Raw genomic sequence first — 19063 nt, forward strand, 5'->3', positions numbered from 1 at the left:
CACCCACTCTCTAAAATGAAACTGTGCATCTGATAGATCTGGGCCACACATGACCCAGGACCCATTAGAGCAGAGAGTTCTTGAGCATGCTGTCTCAGAACTAAACCCCACTGAATTCAAGTGAAAGAGGACTGGAGCCTTATTCTCAACCTGAAAAAATGGGATCCTGCTTTTAATCTTGCTTCGGCGCCTGCCTTTCTCCTTTATCCCACCCTTTCTCTCTCCTCTTCTTTCCCTCCCTGCCCCCTTATTCCTTTTAAATGAACTTCAAGCTTAAAAATAAGAACATGAAGATGATGATGCTAGTGCAACCCACCTGACGCAGGACATGGGCTGTGTACACGCCATACATTTAAAGCACATTTCCCTGTCCCTCAAAAACCCCGAGAACTGTAGTTTACCCCTCACACAGCAGCAGTTCCAAGCACCCTTAACAACTACAGCTCCCAGGATTCTCTGGGTGCAAAGAAGTGCTTTTTGGCCTGTATGCAACCATGACCCACTTGTGGCTAAAAACAACCTGGCATTGGGGGAGTCCAGTGGGGCTACACAGCTTTTCTGGGAACTATCTGCTTTTTCAAGGTACCAGACAGAGATTTTGAGAGGAGAGATATTTGTCCAGTCACCAGCTGGTTCATGGCAGTATCTTCTCACCATTTGGATGTTTTTGCATACGTTGAACACCATCTTATTTTTGTTTGAAAATAAAAACGCCTAGTATAGATACATAAATAAAGCAAGCTTTTTTTAAATCAAGAGATTACAGCAACATAACAACAGCCCAAAAGCCCATCTAATCCATCCAAGTGCAATATTTCCTCCAAAGAATCCTGAGAAACCTAGCCAACTCACCACAGAGCTACAATTCCCAGGCCCTTTCCGTTCCCCAGGATTCTTTGAGAGAAACAATGTGTTTTCTATAGATCTCAAGTACACGCAGCCCAGGCAGCGTTCTCACGGTGGCCAAGCTCAGGCAGATAGATGCCCTTGGCAAGCGCGCAAAGCAGCCCCTGACCTCAGCAGCTCTCTCCAGTCCCCATACCTCCGACCGCGCAGGTAGGACACACCGCCGCCCCCCCCCCGCACCTGCACAAAGTCCCGCTCGCATACTTTCTAGATCGGAGCCACGCAGCCCCACTGAGCTCCCCAAAGATTCCCCGCGCGGAGTCAGAGCGCGGCCACTGTTGCGCCAGGGAGCTCGCCTCCAACCAGCGTCCCTTCGCCAGAAAGAGGCGGGCGGACAGCGCCGAGAAGACCCCGCCTCCCGTCGCCTCCCCCCCTCCCAAAAAAAATCAGGGCTGAGGGAAGCGCGCGGGCGGAGTTGAGGGGGCGGAGGGCGCTGATAGAGCTGGAAGTTGTGGCTGGCGCGAGAAGCGAAGGAAAGGGAAAACGGCTCGCCAAGCTCCGGAATCCCTTACCTCAGCGAGCCCGAGCGCGGAGAAAAGCCCGGACTCTCCGAAGCAGCAGCAGCAGGTGAGCGAGAAGGGGCGCGCGTTCTCTCCAAGCGACCGCTCCGTACGGGCGCTGTGGGAGAGCCGTGGAGGCGCTCTTGAGGCGCGCTTCCCGCGGAGCTCAGCCGCGGAGCGGGTGGGACACCGCGCCACAGTTCCTCCTCGACCGTAGGCTTGGTTTCTGTCAAGTGAGGGGTGAGATGTGGGGAGCCTTCGCGGCGAGTCTCCGTTAAAGAGGGTCCCGGGTGGGAAAGGCTGCTGGCGTTTCCTCGCGTGCTGATCGCGAATCCTGCGAGGAAGGTTAACGCTTCCGTTGGCGCGTCGCGCAGACGGGAGGTGCCAATAAAATATGGGGGGGGGCACAGGTAAGCTCTGCTCCACATAATTAATTGCAAGACTAGAAATTGGCTCCTATGGTGCAGACATGGAGTGGCAAAGCAGCCGGGGCAGCAACTCTTTGTATAAATACAATTTTCATTTATATACATTACAAAAATTATTTTGCCAAGTTTTAACATTTTCAATTTTCTCCTCCCTTCCCACTTTTTGCGGTTCCTTACATTTATTTGGGTCCTTTCCTGCATACTCCAAATTATCTTAACTTATTCTTTTATTTGTCTGTTCTGATATATATCATATATGTTTTTAAAGCTGCAGATTTTTACAATAATCCTGCCAATGTATTGAACTGTGTACAGTTTGTAAATACTCAATAAACCACTTCCATTCCTTTCTAAAAAGTTTATTGTCTGGATTTCTTATTATTCCAGTAAGTTTCACCATTTCTTCATACTCCATCCATTAGTTTTTTGCATCCAACCTTCTTATGTCGGGAACTCTTCATTCTTCCACTTTTGGGCAAATAACATTCTTGCAGCTGTAGTTGCATACATAAATAAGTTTCTATACTGTTTGGGTAGTTCTAATCCTATAATTCCCAAGAGAAAAACTTCTGGGTTTTTGTTTTTTTACGAATGTTATCTTAAACATCTATTTCAATTAATTATATATCATTTCCCAATAAGCTTTAACCTTATTTCAAGACCACCACATGTGAAAAGGTGCTTTCTTTTTCTTTACATTTCCAACACTTATTTGACTTTTTATACATTTTTGCCAATCTACTGGGTGTTAAATACCATTTATATTGCAAGTTTATATAATTTTCTCTTAAACCATAGCATGCTGTAAATTTTATATCCACATTCCATAATCATTCCCATGCTTCCATTTTCTATATTATGACCAACATCTACAGGTATTGCCCAGTGTATCATTGAAGATTTCATTTGTTCATCCTTTGTCTCCCATTCCAATAACATCTTGTACATTTTAGACATCACCTTCACATTACAATTTAACAGGTCTCTAATTGTGATAGTTGTTCCCCAAACCCCCACTTCATATCCTTTTTAAATATTTCATTCAAATGATGATATTGTAACCATGTTGTTAACATTCCTGGTGGTTCCTTAAACACTTTTAATTTAAATTCTCCACCCTGCTCTCTTAATAAATTTCTATAACTCGCCCAACTTTCCATCATATTTTTCTTTTTCACTGCTGTGGCATTCAAAGGTGAAAGCCAAAGTGGTGTTTTAGTTTCCAATACATTTTTATATTTGTCCCATATTCTATACATTTTTCCCCTAATGATATGTACTTTCACCTTTTCATACCACAAATAAGTGTGCCAACCAAAAATATTCTCGTGACCTTCCAAATCTAAAATACAGTATGTGGATTCTTCAATAGCAACCATTCCTTCAACCAACACAGACAAGATGCTTCATAATATAATCTCATATCCGGCAGGGAGAAACCTCCTCTGTCTTTTGTCTCGGTCATTATTTTATATTTTATTCTCGTTTTTTTTTCTTGCCAGATATATTCAGAATTTTTTGCCATTTGTTGAAGCAATCTGTCTTGCCAATCACCAGTAGTGACTGAAACAAAAATAACGTTCTTGGTAATACATTCATCTTTATGGTTGACACTCTGCCCAGCAATGAAAGTTTCATTCTACCTCATATTTGCAAATTTCTTTATATAGATTTATATTCTTCACTGTTAACTATACACCTACATACTTAACCTTCTTCTCAGCCTTTATAGGTAAAGGTAAAGGTACCCCTGACAGTTAAGTCCAGTCACAGACAACTCTGGGGTTGCGGAGCTCATGTCACTCTATAGGCCAAGGGAGCTGGCGTTTGTCCGCAGACAGCTTCCGGTTCATGTGGCTAGCATGACTAAGCCGCTTCTGGCGAACCAGGGCAGCGCATGGAAATGCCGTTTCCTTTCCGCCAGAGCGGTACCTATTTATCTCTTTGCACTTTGACGGGCTTTCGAACTGCTAGGTTGGCAGGATCAGGGACCAAGCAACGGGAGCTCACCCCGTCGCGGGGATTCGAACCGCCGACCTTCTGATCAGCAAGCCCTAGGCTCAGTGGTTTAGACAACAGCGCTACCCGTGTCTTTAGACCTGATATATTTTGTAATGTATTTTTACTCTCATCGTTCATGGTTGTTTTTTTTACCAGGAGCTTGGTTTTATCTTTGTTAATTTTAAGACCTGCTCTTTCTCCAATTTTTAAAAATCTCTTCTGATACTTTTGGAGTTGACGCTGTTGGTTCTTCTACACAGATAGCAGCAACTCAGGATGCGGAGAGGGTGTGTGCTTGTGTGTGTGTGTGTGTGTGCAAAAGGCATTCATTACTCCAGAACTGCTGAGAGAGCCTCTCTGAAGCAAATGCTGGAAGCAAAGAAGGAAGGGAGAAGCGACAGGGACACGTCCCTCATAATTACAAATGAACCCGTTAGGTACCCAGTCTACTCACTAGCATTGCTTAGGGTTGCAAAGTTTATTTCTGCAAGCACGAGCTTCCGGGTTGCTGCTGTTCTCAGGTGGGCTTCAATCCCAGCCTGAAAGCACGGGATTGCGCTTGGCTTTGTCGCCAGGTGGTCTGACCTCCCCGCAAATGATTCAAGATGAATGATCAAAACGAAGAGCTTCTCTGGAGGCATTGGACCTGTTGGTACCTGGTGTTACTAGCTTGATTTTAGTTCACAAGAGTGTAGAGTAACTGTGCATTCTGAAAGCAGAATGTGTCAGTGAGGTCTAAGAGGTGTGTGTGGGGGGGGGGAGCCTTTGCGGCGGCAGGGGGGGAGAGACTTCTTTTTAAAGGTTTTTTTTTTAATGGATACTGGATTAAAACTGTGGGGTGTGGGGACTTTTTCCTGTTTCTCATCAGTTTAATAACCAGGAACCCACAAAAAATAATGCAATTTCTAAGCAGAAACAACTTTGGGAGCTGGCAGACAGTTATGAACAAAGAAGTGGCATGCAGGCAGGCAGAATAATTTAGCTTGCAACCCTGACTTCACCTACCTGGGAATAAATCCTGTTGAATTCTGTATAATTTATTTCTGAGTGGGAATGGTTAGGATGTTTCTCCCATCCCAAAGCTGCTGTTTGTAGAAATGAGTGGCTATCAGGGATTTGTTAAACACAACTGCGTGGTTAGGTCTTTAGCTCGCTTGGGAATTCTCAAGGAATAGATTTGCTATAAATTCAGACTCGCTCCATTTATATGCACATGTGTGTAAGGAGCTTAAGGCTAAACATTTCTTTTAAGAAAGACAATTAACTTGGAGAAGAGCCCCCGATATAAACGAAAATGTTATGCCAGAGGTCACCCTAAATCATAAATATTTTTCCTTTCATCGTTTTTGTTCATTTGAGCTTAATTTGCTTTCTTCACTTTGTGATTTGCATTCTGTGCTGTGCTAAACTTGCCAGATGTCACCCCTCTTTGACCTGGAATATTTAGATGTTCAGATTTAACCTGTTTTCCTGTTGTTAAAGTTTGCAGTATACAGGGCATAGCCAGGATTTGGATCTTACCGAACCTGGAAATTCTGTTCAGATCTTGTTAATCGTTTCCCTTTTTAAATTGGACAGATGCAACCAAACCAACCATCCTTCCCAGGCACATTTTCAATATGGTTACTCTCTTGCAGATTTAGCAAGCCCCTTTACTAAATTTAGCAAACACTTTTTTTTCATGCATTCATGGAAATGTCCAGAGAACCATTTTTGAAATTAAAATACTTAACTTACATCCTAAAATTTGCATATTAATTACTGCCGGATAACTCAGTATAAATAAATATGTTTAACTGAAATTGGATAGAATATGATTGATAGGTGAAATTTGCTGAAATGTGTGTGTGGAGATAGCATACCTTGATTCCAAGGGCTTGCGCATACTGAAGTTTGACATAGATTTTAAGCTGCTTGTGTCTCTCTCTATTGCTTTTGTGGTATCCACACAATGTCCTTATCCAAGTGGCAGGCTGCACTTTCTCCCTGATAAATTTGGGGTTTCTTGAGCTACATATAATCCAATAAGGGAAGAAAATCCAATGTAAAATGTCATGTTACCAGCTGACTATGGATGCAGTGGAACACATTGTATCGCTGGGTCTTTTTTTTCTTTTTTTTTACATGGGTGGTGACCTATCGCTGGGTTCCTTCTATCAACTTGCCTCCCCAACTTCTGTTATGTTTCCATCAACCTATAGGAAAATATGCAGCCTGCCTTTTCCCACTGGTTATTGCTGAAGGCAAGTTCTGGTGTTTTTATTTTTAAAACAGCTCTCTTGCGTGAAACAGCTGTAATAAAAATAAAATAAAACTTGCCATTGCAGGTATAGGAGGCAGAAACTGAAAGAGGGGAAGGAAGGAAGGAAGGAAGGAAGGAAGGAAGGAAGGAAGGAAGGAAGTGGCAGCCTTTCATGTGAGTGGATTCAAATCCTTACCTGGCTAGGAATGGTGCACATATTTTTTTAATACTTCTATTTTGTGCAGTAAAATAAAAATAAGATGTGCAAACATACCCACAATGGACCCAAGGTTTCCTGGCTTGGAGTGTCACACATGCACATTTTTTAATAATAATAATAATAATAATAATAATAATAATAATTATTATTATTATTATTATTATTATTATCTTACTGCAAACCAGGTATATTAAAAACCTTGGATTTCAGAAATTCATCTTTTATAAAACAAAACCCACAAATACCTGCATGCATGCCCAAATGGGGTTTCGGGTTTTGGGAACTTATGGTGGATGGGGACCTCCTAATTGAGGAGAGGGGACAACAACGGACATAGAGACCTATTTATGCAATAAGACTCTAGTGAAGACACAGGTCGTAGGTCAGGCTTCCTCAACCTCAGCCCTCCAGATGTTTTGAGACTACAATTCCCACCATCCTGACCACTAGTCCTGCTAGCTAGGGATCATGGGAGTTGTAGGCCATAAACATCTGGAGGGCCAAGTTTGAGGAAGCCTGTCGTAGGTAATGGCTTTTTCTAGTATTGTTCCAGATGTAACACTACTTAAGATACAGATGTTATATATTTCATTGATGATGCACCATTTAATTTTTGTAGTGTGTTCAGTACTCATTACATAGAAGGAAAGCCCCCCCCTTTATTAAATGACCAGAAGACATTATTTTTTAAAGCAATGTTCAGTTTTAGTTTTGCAGAATTCTATACTAATCCATTTTGTTTATGGAAAACTATGCGTTGTTTGTCAGGTTAGAGCAGAGGCAGAGAACCGTACAGTGTAAGCCAGCTAAGGGTTTCACATACTACTGTGCAGCAACCATGAATGCTCTGTGCACCCCACTATGGTGCTGGTGTTTCCTAATTGATGGGGGGGGGTGGAGGAGAAATCATGGCATTTCCTAAATGTAGATAGCAGCTATGCACTACTAAATACACTGCAAAGCACTAGAAAAATAGTAACACCATCTGTAAGCAAACTTCTCAGGAAGTGCAGTTTGTAAGAGTGCTCTCCTAAGCAGGGGCGGAGCAAGGGGACGGGGGTGCGGTGCAGTTCGCCCCTGGTTCCAGGGGAGGGGGGGTGACACTTCGGCCGGCCCACCCTGCCGGCGGACCCGGACAGGCCACGGGGCAGAGCGGCCTCGCCCCACAGCCTGCTCGCAAACCTGCTCAGTGGCATGTGAGCAGGCTGCGGGGCGAGGCCACTCCACTCCGTGGCTTGTTCGGGGCCCGCCAGGTGGCACCGCTATGGCACGGCACGCATGCGCAGTGCATTGCACGCACTGCGCACGTGCAGCAGTGTATGACGCACGACGCACGACGTGTGCATCAGATGCAGCGGCGCTGCGCATGCGCGCCACTTCTGGGTCCCTGCATTTGCCACCCCGGGTGACCGAGTGGCTCAGTACGCGCCTGCTCCTAAGCCTAAGCTGCCTTCAGCACAGCCTGCTTTTATGTTCCATTTCCATTTTATTGTAATATGTTGTGTACATGAAATGAAAAATGTGCTGTTAAAGAGGAACAGGAGACAGAAACTTTCCTTAGAAGCACTCATTTATAAAATGTCAAACATTTTACTCCGTTCTCTCCAGTAATCTATTCTTAAGTAGGACAAAAAAAAAAAAAAACTTACCGGTACTGAACTCTCAGTGTTATTTAAGAACAAGATGATTTATTTAGAGCAAGAGTGGGAGTTGTTAATTATATATTTTTGATGTGATTGTTTTACAAATTGCTTTTGTTTCCACTCTTTGTGTTGACTACTAAGCAATTACAATTTAATCAAAGAACTTAAGGGATTGGACTTGAAGCAAGTTTGTTCCACTTCAGTCTCATTGATATTTGTGGGGTTTGAGAAGCTAGCTGTGACGAACTTTTCCTATTGATCGCAATGTCAACTAAGTGTGACTAACTCACTCCAGCCCTGACCTAGCTGCCAGCTTGCCCAGCCCCTGCATTGTCCAAGTAATTGGCAAGAATGCCAGCATTTGGAAAGTGTTACTGCCCCGCAGGTTGGCCATTCATGAGTTGGAGTCTAATGACATGTGGAGAGACATAGCACCCCCATTTGTACTTTAGAGGCATAGCGAAAACTCACTGCAGTACAGTCGTACCTTGGATCCCGAATTCCTTGGTACTGTAAGGCGCAGCCAGACACGTACGCGTTCATTTAGTGAAAGGTTGAAGTTTATTAACAGAAAAGGAAAACAACCAGCCTCAGGTCTGGAGCCCCCTGCTCTCATGACTGCCGGCTACATTGGACGATGACTCATCTTGCTCTACAGTGTTGTTCCTTTTTCCTTTATCCCCACGTGAGGACCCCACCCTCTGACATCGCTTAAGTAACGACAACTTCCCCTTCTCTTGTAATCCACCCCTTCGATGCTCCTGCAAGCTGGGGGGTGGGGTATCAGTCTCTACCAATGTTATGAAACGTCCCGGGGGGGGGCAAGTTGTTAGACTGACCCCCAGGTAGGGACGAAGCCTGCGTGCCCTCCTGGCTACTCAAGTCCAGGGGCACATCAGTAATATGTGATTGTTCCCCAGCTTGAAGAACAACACACACGAGCCGTGAAGGCTAAAAACTACTTTATTGTAGGTAAAATGCAGAGTATGTCTCTGCTAGCCAGCTCATGATTTCAGAGCTGACCATAACAGCGTCCAGCATCTCTCGAGCCAGAACTGAAAGTAAAAAGTACAACAGTACAGTACAAACATCACGTGTGTGAGAAAGCTGGTAGGACTGGTAGCTTTCCCACAGGATAAAAACAGACACAATCATGCTGGCCTCGCTGCTGCAGCGTTCGCAGCTCGGCTTGTAATAATATCACAACAGGGGTATCAGTCTCTGAAAGACTATATTCCAATATGTCTTGTGCCTCTCTGAGCTGCGCACCCCCTCCTTTGCTTTCTTCTGCAGCTCTCTTATCAGTCCTCGCTCCCTGGCCTGGGCTGGCATCCAAGTCAGACAGCTCCGAGAGCTCACTGGATTGCTCTAGCCTGACAGGTACTTGGACATTTTGGCTCCCGAATGCGCAACCCAGAAGTGATTGTTCCGGTTTGCAAACGTTCTTTTGGAGCCCAAACGTCCGAGGGGGCTTCTGATTGGCTGCAGGAAGAAGCCGTGATTTGGTTTTCGAACATTTTGGAAGTCGAATGGACTTCCGGAACGGATTCTGTTCAGCTTCCAAGGTACGACTGTACAGTGTTTGTGTGTGACTACGCCCTGATAAACCACTGCTGTAGTAATCCTAGTAACACTCAAACTAACACCCAGGAAAAGGTGAAAGAGTAATAACATGGGGAAATTATGTAAATTATGTAATGACAGTACATTATGTAATGCCTTTCTTTACAATCATTGCCTTGATTGCAACGCTTACATGTTTTCCTCTCTTTGTATACAGGATGCCAGAAGTAGCATGAGAGAAGCTTCACAGTAGAGCGTTATGAAAATATATTATGGAGCTGGGATGAAGAAAAGGCATAACCACAGCTCTGCAGTTCTGAAAAATGTGTTATCTTTGGGCTATCATGGACACGTTGAAATGATTCATATCTTCTATTCTGCACAGATAATAGGTTGGGGCAGAGAGAAACAGTGCAGTGTGTTTCTGAGTGAGCAACGCAACGTCTACATTAATCATTAGTATGTCACGATTGACAGACTAAATAAAGCCCCCAAACTTGGTAATGGAAAGATGGCGGCCTTCAGAAGCTGGTAGATCTGGAAATAAGGTTCTTCAATATTATCTCACTTACTATGATGTCAGAAATTAATGCCAACTTGACAGTCAACCTCAGCGCGTCTACAGATGAGCTAAGAACTGGCCTCTCTAGAACAGGTCACACCATTGTGGCAGTTTTTCTTGGGTTCATACTGCTTTTTGGCTTCTTGAATAACTTGATCGTCCTCATTCTCTTCTGCAAGTTCAAAACCCTGCGCAACCCTGTGAACATGTTGCTGCTGAACATCAGTGCCAGCGATATGCTGGTGTGCATCTCTGGTACCACATTCAGTTTTGTATCCAACATCTATGGCAAGTGGATTGGAGGGGAGCATGGCTGCCGGTGGTACGGCTTTGTCAATTCCTGTTTCGGTAAGAGTTTGGAAGGTTACATTTCACTGCTTTGGTATCCCATTTATACAAGAAAAAGATTCGTAAATAAATCCTGGGTGGTATTCAACCAAGTATTACTCAGAACAGACCCATTGAAATGAATGAACCCAATTCAGTCATGTTCATTAATTTCAGTAGGTTTAACTGTGAGTAAAACTTAGATGAATACAAACCATTATTCTCTCCTAGGCTGGTTAGATATTTGTAGCTCAATCCACATTTTTATTCCAAGTTCTGAATCACACATCTTTATTGGGCATAATTGTCCTGATCATAATCTTAGGGCTGAATTATGTGTTCCATAGCACAGCTGGGCTGGGGAAAGATTATTCCCATTCTGGGGTTTCAGATAATTTTGCTTTTTTATGCTGCTGGGGTTGCAAGGAAAGTTTCATGGACAGGTGAAGATATAAGCACTTTCATTCTGCTTACTGCTTGCCATTGGCAAATAACCACACACACAATTTTGTTTCGTCCTGAAACATGTAGGCTTGGTGACTATTGAACCAATGAAGCAGGTGTCTGGTTGCCAACTAGCCAATGGCAGGATGGTTTTTATCTCGCTGAATATCATGCAGTGGTGGTGAATATCATGTGGTGAAGCAATGGTTTCTCCACAGCTTTAGCAGCCACATAAGGAAGATCTACACTTTGAAAGAATATGGCTGTGTGGTAGCAATAAGATTGCATGGGCTACAAGAGTGCATTGGCTACCCCCAACATCTGCACTTGCAGATGTTCTGTGAAAGGGCTCTGTCTGCATACCGATATATGTTTGTAAGACAGGGCCAAGATCACCCTCCCATGGAGGACCTTTGTGTGCATATATCAGTAGACACATGGAATCCATCAGTAGCGGGGGGCTGGCAGTTTTGCATGTTGGCGCACGCAGGGTGGTCTACCCTGCATAGTCCCACAGCCCCCTCATGCGTTATTCCGATGACAATCTCCCCAACAGCAACAGCATTATTGCTAAGATCAATCTATAATAGCAGCATAACTGACTACCTCTGTACAGGTACACCAACAGCTATGGTTAGAACAGCAAGATAATAGATCCTTATTATAGTCTTCCTCCCCTGCTGTTCAGGAAGTGGCAAGGAGCCTGTTCAGAAGAAATTATGGGTTGCCCTCTGACTTATGAACTGATTTTGTCCTGCTAGTCACGGCTGCTTCGATAATCTCCAGTTAAATTAACAGTCCTTCTCACACCAAAAGGGAAGACTGCTATGAAGACAGACACTTGCTTCATTGGTTAGGAGGCAGGTTTCCCACTCAACCTTCTGGCCCAATGCCCTTGCACAATAAAGCCATTAATAAAACGCACAAGATTCACTTAATCTGACTTCGGTTGGAAGCAGAATCCACCGGGTAAGAGATGTCCTGTAAAATGTGTGAACAGGGTGGTTATGTTCTTTTTACAGAAGTTACTTCAGAGTATGTCTCGCGTTCCCACCCGCTTTGCACATATAACTTATGAATGAACAAAGAAAATGAAGAATGTTGAATTCCTCTCTTCCATTTTTGTTATCCCTCATCTTACAACAATGGTGGAGACCTGGTGGCCCCCTCAGATGTTGCTGGACCCTAGCTCCCACTAGTCCTTGTCAGCATGGCTAATGACCAGGGATGATGAGGACTTCAATCCAGCTACATTGGGAAGGCCATCCTGTCTTAATGTGTAGGCTAAAGTCGACCTCTTGGAGCGCATGCCCATTATACTTTCTTTGATCCACTGCCATCAAACAATAACCTCTTGCAAATTGGTCTGTACTAATGTGTACTTGCTATCTAGAAATGTAGGCATTTTATGCCTGGTTCCTCATTTCTGCCCACTTCAACTGATGCTAGGAAAGACACTCGACACCTGTCTTTGTAGATCAAAGCATGACACACTTGTCAATTCAGCTTCAAGAGGAAGAATGTAATTTGAGAAAATTCTCAGCCGCGTAATTCCAAATTACCTGGCATTCTTCTGCCTGGTACTCTTCATCTTGAACAAACGATATCATATCTAATTAAAGTGTGGTTCATACTGAAAGTTATAGGGTGTTTTCTTTTCCTTTGTGGGCATAAATTATTATGAGAGAAAAGGGAGGCCTGTGAAAGAAGTGGTTGCTACCAGTGAGGTTTAACTAATCCCCTGCTACCTTGAGCTGTGATATGATGCCCATTTACCTAGGAGGATTAAACCCCATTGAAATGAATGAGACTTACTTTTCAGCAAACAGAAATAGGACTGTTGTTGCATAGTATATAGATAGGTTCTATTCCTATGGCTTCCATACTTGCCCTCTCTCTGCACGCTGTTTTTAACATTCCTGTTGCATAAGTACAGGGGTGAAGGACAATAGCATAGTGGCAGGTCATGTTATTTGCATGCAGAAGTGTTCAGGTACATTCTACAGTCTCGGACATCTCTGCAAGTAGATAAATAGGTACCACTCTGGCGGGAAGGTAAACGGCATTTCCGTGCGCTGCTCTGGTTCACCAGAAGTGGCTTTGTCATGCTGGCCACATGACCCGGAAGCTGTCTGTGGACAAACACCGGCTCCCTCAGCCTATAGAGCGAGATGAGCACACAACCCCAGAGTTGTTCGCGACTGGACCCAATGGTCAGGGGTATCTTTACCTTTTAACAACAACAACAAAAAAGACTAAATGAATGTGAGCCCTTTCCCCTGTCCTCCTGCTAGGTTGTTTGATCACGCTCTCCTGTTTTCTGTGTGGCCTACAAGTAGTACTTTTTCTTTGGTGTAAAAAAAAAGAAAAGAGAAGGAGATGTCAGTATTCTTATACAGTGGTACTTTGGAAGTCGAATGGAATCATTTCCGGAAGTCCGTTTGACTTCCAAAACATTCAGGAAGCTGTGTCAGACGTTCGGGTTCCAGAGAACGTTCGCAAACTGGAACGCTCACTTCCGGGTTTGTGGCGCTTGGGAGCCAAAACGTTTGACTCGCAAGGCGTTTGGGATCCAAGGTACGACTGTATTTATGTTACCGGTAAGTGTCAGGTGTTCTAGAACAAAATGGCTGCTACGGGCAGCAAAAAAGAAAAAAAAAGGTGCCTGTACCCTGTACTCAGGATACACAAATATTATGTAGCCCGACAAGGTATGGCTGCCGTAACAGTTATTTGAGGCTGTGGACGGTCCCTTTATTCAGGGGAGTCACGTTCCACTTTGCTGCTTGAGGTGGAACGGGAAGTGCTGCCTTACCACTGCGCTGCTGCCACACTGCCTCCACAACTCTGCCCCTCACCCCTGCATAGTGGCGGCATTAAGTGGCGACAACAGAAGGTTCTGGAGAGATCCACAAAGCCTTGTACTGTATTCATATAATGTCAAAAAGAAATAAGACAATATGGAATTACTGTTTCTCAGCCTTCAATATTGACCTGAATTATAGCACTGAAATAGTTTTTTTTCTTGTTTTTATTTATGTATTTATTTATTATCTAGATAACATTGGGAAATGTCACTGTTGCCTAAAATCTATAATTTGTGTCCCTGGATGGCTGAACCTTTAAAAAAAATTGCATCTTAGTTTTAGGTATCTTTGGCCTTGTATAAATTGAAAAATCCTTTAAATGGTACAGAAGAACACAGCATCCCATGATAAATAAAAGGGGGCATAACTAGAGAAAAGTTGCTTGGCTATTTTTAGAGGGATTTTTAATAAACGGAAAACAGATCCAAACCTAGGCAATGTTGGTTCTGTACAGAATAATTGAAAATAATTATTTGGATGTTTGCATTTATATTCTGCAGAATCTCCTTTGGATAAGAAATTAATGTTCTAAAGCAAATCTCAGCTTTTAACAAGTAGCAGACCTTCTGTAGCTATTAAGGCAATCTGTAAGAACATGAAGACCATAATTACCAATTGAACGATCGCAAAAATAATTCTAGATAAATAAGTTTCAAGGACAAACACACTCTTTAGCTGTAACCAGGACTTTGACCTTCAGTTGAATAGTTTTAATTTTAGAGTCTTTGGATCTGGCCTATTTAACCAGACAGTGTGATTAATAACACTTTCATAACTGGAGTTGATGAAGAGCCTTGTTCCTGTCCCTTTCAGCTCCAGATATATGTTCCTTTAAAAAGTAGGTAACCTTGATTTTGGTGGGATCAATCTACCCTTTAGTGAGTTGTCACCTTAAAGCCTAAATTTGACTTAGTTTTAAAATAAAAATCCAAGTATTTTATCAGAGTCCTATCAAGTATGCAGAGATAATGAACAAGAAGTAATTCAGGAATTTTTAAAAAGGACAAAAAGGGGAGGGACTAACCAGAATAAATGAAAAACACAATAAGCATTAAGAACTGAGGGTGTATCTTTATGAGAGACATATCCTGGTTTTATAGTCCTTTCCCCTTTCTTGCTATTGGGGTGTATGTGTGTGAATTTTTTCCCCTTTATCCTATAAAAATGTTTGTGCTCAAACGTTCAATGGGAAAAAGTCTGGAAAGGAATCTGAGTTTGTTCTTGGTATGAGCTTTCGTGTGCATGCACACTTCTTCAGATGCCACGAAAACTCATACCAAGAACAAACTTAGTTGGTCTCTAAGGTGCTACTGGAAGGAATTTTTTTATTTTTTATTTTGTTTTGACTATGACAGACAAACACAGCTACCTACCCTGTAACTGAAGGGGAGCAAACAGCCTGCTTTTGCTTCCATTCAACCAAAGGCGTAGGAAGGTCAGGTGGTACCCGGTACGGGAAATTTCTTGTCACCCCCCCATTGACCCCCCCCCTTAAAAATGGTTTTACGTTATTTCATATTTTCTTACAAAGGAATAATAACAAATAATAATAATAATAAACTTTTATTTATATCCCGCCCTCCCCGGCCGAAGTCGGGCTCAGGGTGTCTAACATCAGATACATAACATTGGTATAAAATCAAACAATAATTAAATTACCTCCTAAAAATATCTCAAAATCAAATTAAAGTCTACTTAGATGGCTTTCCACAGGGTTAGGGTTGGGAACAGTAAGTGCTCCACTGAACTGAAATTTCAGCCTTCATGACATAGGAAAACAGCCAAGTGAACAGCTATTTTGGTGGAGGAGGGTCAAGATATTAACCGATATGCATGAAATTTCATATACAGCTATATAATCCCTAGTATAGTAAGATAAAACCTTTGGAGCAGGCATGAAAAAAAAGTTTTTTTATGAACCGCCCTAGTAGGGCAGTAATTTTTTCTTGATAATTTGTCACCCCTCCATTATGGAACATGGGGTGGCCCACCCCCTACGCCCCCTTGATATGCCCTTGCATTCAACCTCTGATCTAAAGGCAAAAAAGGGATTGAAATCATAGGTCACATACTGTGTAGTATACTCCAAGTTGGAGGTGGTGAACCATTTTCGACTGGAGGGCCAGATCCCAATGTGGAGAGTCCTTCTGTGGCCCACTTTAATAGGTGTGTGGCTGCGGGCCCCAGTCAAGCACATCATATGAATGAATGAATGAATGAATGAATGAATGCATGAATGAATGCATGCATGAATGAATGAATATTCATTTGCGTTGGCCATCGGCCATAGCAATAAAACAACAATACGATATACAAATAATAGAAATAAAAAGTGAATTATATAAAATACATTTTAGGGTTTTGAATCGATTGTCAAATACTGAATCTTATTCTAATTGCCCCAGCTAAAAACCTTGCAACCTTTGCTGTCACCTGCTCATCTTGATCTGCCAAGAGAAAGGACACTGTGGCAGTGGCTGGACGACCCGGAATGGACAATAAGAGGAGTGATGACCTTATTTCTCAAGTCTTTATAAAGAGTGCACATCATATGCCATCGGCCATTGTTGGGTTATAACTCCCGTCTTCCTTGGCCATTGGCTATGTTGACTGGAGCTGATGGGAGTTGGACTCTTAACAACACCCAGAGGGTCACAGTTTCTCCATCCTCATAGAGTCTGCATTTAGTTACTGCACTGAGATGGCATGTGTGAGGTGGTAACAACAACAACAACAACAACAACAACATTAGACTAGCCTCTTTTCTAGGTATATTGTTGCACCTGGGATTGTCCAGAGGGCTGCTGGGACGCAGAAACATTTAGTGGTGGTTCTTCCATTTTTGAAAATATAAAATCCAGCTGTTATCAGGATCTGTCTCCATCACTTGGAAGTAGTCACTATTGAATCGAAGCCACATTCCCCCCCCCCCAGTAAGCACAATCCTCTAAATTCGTTGGCATACCTAGTGAAATACTTTTTCTTTTGATAAGCATTTTTTCTTTTTCTCTCCCCCCCCCGAAGTTAACTAAGTGGACATGTCTTGGCTGTTTACATTGGTATTTTCCTAAACATCAAAGGGAACAAATCTTATGTAGAGGTGGCAATGCCTTTGTAATTGGGGCATCATTAAACGATTTCCAGGTCAATAAACAACAGCATTTATTGATTTGCAGACAACGCCACAATTACACACTTGTATAATCCATAGCAAACCCTGTTAGTTTCCAAATGCTTCTTGTCTGCCTGTTATTAAAAAAAACCCTTCTCATTACATACCAGAAGACAACCCCCACTCACCCATGTACGCATCAGCTGTGTGTAAATGTCAATGTTGCTGTCATTGTATATGCATTTCAGTACAAACAAACAAACAAACTTTGTTTCAATTTAGTGCATTAAGATTTAGCTTCTGGTAAATTTGTAGCCTGTTTCGGCCATTTGGAATGCATAGGTATTGAATGTGTGAAGTGGCTTCCAAAATGTGCTGGCTAGCCCTGTTCTCTAGGTGCCAACACATGCAGTTGCACTCATTCTTATGGTGGGAGCCCCATTTCCATATCTTTCAGTCTATCCCTGTGTCCAGGACACAGACAAAACATGAACTTGGCAGCCCACATGATAACATCTGTTGCTGGAACACACCACAAAGGGGGAACCGTTTGAATTCTCTGCCATGTAAAAATAAAAGGAGCATTCCTATACTTACATGTCAAAGAAGGGGAAACAGGGAAGAACATGTACCTTAACAGTAGTTCACAGCTTTCTTAATTCTTAATTCAAATATTTGATCCTTCACTGCAGTCTGTAGGGGACGGCCTTGCAAATGATAGATCATTAGGAGGTATTGATTGTGGAGAGCGCCCTGCAGAGCCCAGCTCTCCGTCTCTCAAACTGGAAAATTTGCAGATCCCATTGCTACATCTGTTGCTCCTCCCAAGCATCTTTTGTACCCCATTTTCGCAACTGAACAGCTTGCTGCTACCCCTTGGTTGGATCTGTCCCAGAAACCTCCCATTGCTGACCCCAGTCTTCCATTATAAGATAAAGGGGGGTGAGGCCATCTTGCCAAACACTTTCTGAGTTTACTTGCAGACATATCTTCTCTACATGCCAAACTTCAGACTGATTTGAAGGTTGAAGTGTCTGGATGCTAGCCCTAGTCAGAACGTTCTTGGGCCAAGGCCTGGTTTGGATTAACCACTATGGCAGTCCCTTTTTCTTTGTAGAAATCCCATTTTACAGATATTGGATCACAGGCTTGGAGAGGAACCCAATGATGACACCTAGACAAGCCCCCCTCCTTTCATGACTCATGGAAGTGAAACCCAGTAATATAATACAAAAGATGATAATGCTTCATATGCCCACACAATACTTTTCTGCCCTTAAGAAAACAGACTTCTAACCTGAAGAATATAGGCTAGAACTCAAGCTGTTCCACTAATGTCTGTAGAAGGAAACCATCTGGGATGGGCAGATTGTACAATTACTTCCCACACTAGCATCAGCCACCCCACAGGAAAGGAAGATGTAGGCATGGGATCCACATCTTCTATAGTCTGTATCCTCCTGAGAATATCAGTCACACTGAAACGGTTGACTCAGGGCCATGGTAATCAGAGGATAGCATAGTCATCTGCTTACTTAGGCCCACATTCTTGCTCCCAAAAGCTTCCTGGCGCCACCTCATGATTGCCAGCTGCCCACTTCTATCATTTTTCTTCGTAACCCACGGGGGATGAGTGAGCAAATGATGACCATGAAAAGCTGAGTGCAGCTTCCATTGGTTCTTTCTCACTTGCCTGCCAGCACTCTCACTGGCAGACCAGCTGGCAGGGATATTGTCCTGTGTCCTGATGAAAACATGGGAAATTGCTTTAGAGCAGTCATCAAGACTTTACAAAAAAAAAAAAAATGTATTCAGATACAGTTGTCTTTACCAAAGGGAATGCATTTCCATTGAAACAGAGGCAGGAGTTTTGAATATTTTCTTTGAATAATTCTGAGATTGCCAAAAGCTTTAAAAGCAGATCTATACTATACAGTGGTACCTCGGGTTACGTACTTAATTGGTTCTGGGGTGCCGTTCGTAACCCAAAATGTACGCAACCTGAAAATCGCACTTCGCGCATGCGCGAACTGCGCAGAACACTTCTGCGCATGCGCGGAAAAACACTTCCGGGTTACCGGAGTACGTAATCCGAAAATACGTAAACCGAAGCGGACGTAATCCGAGGTATGACTACTATACTGTACTGTACTATTTGGTTCCAGCATCTGTATGTCCTTTGGTGATGAGGAAGTGACCATAAAGATCAATGGAGACCAGGAGGTGAAGTTCCCTAATCAGCTTGGGG

The 19063-nt window shown here is 43.0% G+C and overlaps 1 protein-coding gene across 1 annotated transcript in view; it reads left to right on the plus strand.

The window, feature by feature from the left end:
- The first annotated feature begins 1377 nt into the window (after window positions 1–1377).
- The window catches only part of LOC117046005 (opsin-3-like), a 47296-nt gene continuing 29610 nt past the window's right edge, over window positions 1378–19063 (plus strand). Inside the window, exons 1-2 of the mRNA XM_033147659.1 lie at window positions 1378–1473; window positions 9721–10413. Of these exons, the coding sequence (XP_033003550.1) occupies window positions 10077–10413 (337 nt within the window). The 5' untranslated portion in view covers window positions 1378–1473; window positions 9721–10076. The remainder of the gene's footprint in view (window positions 1474–9720; window positions 10414–19063) is intronic.

This window comes from Lacerta agilis, chromosome 4 (assembly GCF_009819535.1).
Source record: "Lacerta agilis isolate rLacAgi1 chromosome 4, rLacAgi1.pri, whole genome shotgun sequence".
Lineage (NCBI taxonomy): Eukaryota > Metazoa > Chordata > Lepidosauria > Squamata > Lacertidae > Lacerta > Lacerta agilis.